At 43.5% G+C, this 2222-nt stretch overlaps 1 protein-coding gene across 1 annotated transcript; it reads right to left on the bottom strand.

Annotated features, from left to right (window-relative positions):
* On the bottom strand, positions 1 to 991 carry LOC122201149 (olfactory receptor 6X1). Its single transcript, XM_042907095.1, is given in 2 exon segments — positions 1 to 664; positions 666 to 991. Coding segments are annotated over 2 exon segments (948 nt in total). The 5' UTR covers positions 950 to 991.
* Between the last annotated feature and the right edge of the window lie 1231 nt (positions 992 to 2222).

Below are 2222 nucleotides of genomic sequence, written 5' to 3' on the forward strand. Positions count from 1 at the left end.
TCATTTGATGTGTCGCATGTTTTCCTCTGGATGATGAGTCTTTGGACAAGCCATTGCCTTCCTTAGGGCTGCTTTCACCTCCTCGTTTCTAATTGTATAAATGAAGGGATTCAGAAGGGGTGTCAGGATAGTATTTAGCACTGACACCACCTTATTAATCTTCAAGGAAGAGTGTGCTGTGGGTCTCAGGTACATGAACAAAACGGCACCACAGAGCAGGGAGACTGCTGTCAGGTGGGAGGCACAGGTCGAGAAAATCTTCTGTTGGCCAGTGGCTGAAGGGATCTGTAGGATGGTGGACAGGATACAGATATAAGAAATCGCTGTGAAGAGGAGTGACCCTGGGATCACCAGGACCGTCACCAAAAGACCCAGGAGCTCCAAAATGCTTGTGTCTGTGCAGGCTGCTTTCAAAATGGGACCAACATCACAGTAGAAATGATTGATGACATTGTCGCCACAGAATGGCAACCGGATGAGCAGTAGCATCGTACAAAAGACGATGGTAAAGCCTACCACCCAGGAGCTGAGGGCAAGTTGCAGTCAGAGGTTGCTGGTCATAATGGTGGGGTAGCGAAGGGGCTTGCAGATGGCCAGGTAATGGTCAGAAGACATGACAATGAAGATAAAGAACTCGGTGGTTCCCAGGAAAAAGTGGAAGAAGACAGCAGGGGATGCAGATAGCTGTTCTTGCCACCACAAACGTTTCTGATAGTTTGGGAATGACCGTGGTAGGGAACCAGATCTCTAGGAAGGACAAGGTGCAAAGGAAGAAGTACATTGGTATTTGTAGCCTGGGCTCGGCCCAGACGATGGCAATTTTGAGCCCACTGCCTGCAAGGGTTAATATGTAGCTGCAAAAGATCACGAGAAAGAGAGGGATTTGTAGTCCTTGGGTATCAGGAAAGCCTAGAAGGATGAACTCTGTGATGGTCGTGCCATTTGTCATGTCCCTTGATTCTCTAGAAAGACAGGCAAGAAAGTAGCTCTTTAGAATCTCATACTAATTTGGACAAAAAAAAGAAAAAGAAAGAAAAGGAGGATTCTGATTCCATTTAAGATCCTTCAGGACACTCCCCCTCCTTCACATACACATATACACCCTAAGCCCTCCTTCCTTACTCATGATTTGGCTTATCCTTTGGTTGACTAAACCAGCACCTAATGGACTTTGAAAGTACTTAGTATACTTGATGAGTGGAAAAGTAGTTTTCCATCCATGTATAGCTATGAGAATAACCGTTGCAATGTGCTTTAGCTGTCAATAATCCATATTATTGTTATTTTTTATTCTATTTAAATCCAATTTAGTGAATTTACAGCGTAATAATGGTTTCAGGACTAGAATTTAGTGATTCATCACTTACATAGAACACCCCAAATTAGTATTTAAAGTATACATAACGAGTGGCACCTGGGTGGCTCAGTCTGTTGAGCGTCTGACTTCGGCTCAGGTCATGATCTCTCAGTCTGTGGGTTCGAGCCTCGCGTCGGGCTCTGTGCTGACAGTTCGGAGCCTGTAGCCTGCTTTAGATTGTGTGTCTCCCTCTCTCTCTGCCCCTCCCCCGCTCATGCTCTGTCTCTCTCTTTGTGCCAAAGATAAATAAACATTAAAAAAATTAAAAAAAAAGTATACATAATGGTATGTCTGCATAAACTGAGCTGTGGGTTCATAAGAAGTGAATCCACACTTTCCTATTATATTTGAAAAGAAACTATCCATTTATATTACAAATATGTTTAAGAAAGCTGATTTTGCAACTCCCCCCATGTCTCTGTGTGTGTATTTATACAACTAAAAATCCTTGCTGTTATATATTAGTGGTGAAATACAACTTAGATAATAGAACAGATGTTTTCTCAGGAATCCACTTCCAAATTCTAGTTCAGACTTGTAACAAAGGAGACTAAAAAAATATTCAAACTAAATGAAGAGAACTGCTTAGCAAGTAGGAAAATGCACTAAGCTTTAATTCAAAATGCCTTGGGGCACCTGGGTGGCTCAGTCGGTTGAGCACCTGACTTCGGCTCAGGTCATGATCTCGCAGTGTGAGTTCAAGCCCCGCGTCGGGCTCTGTGCTGACAGCTCAGAGCCTGGAGCCTGCTTCGGACTCTCTGTCTCCCCCTCTCTCTGCCCCTCCCCCACCCCCACGCACACTCTGTCTCAAAAATAAATAAACATTAAAAAAAAATTAAAAAAAAAAACCAAAATGCCAAGACCA

This window comes from Panthera leo, chromosome D1 (genome assembly GCF_018350215.1).
Source record: "Panthera leo isolate Ple1 chromosome D1, P.leo_Ple1_pat1.1, whole genome shotgun sequence".
In the NCBI taxonomy this organism is placed as follows: Eukaryota; Metazoa; Chordata; class Mammalia; order Carnivora; family Felidae; genus Panthera; species Panthera leo.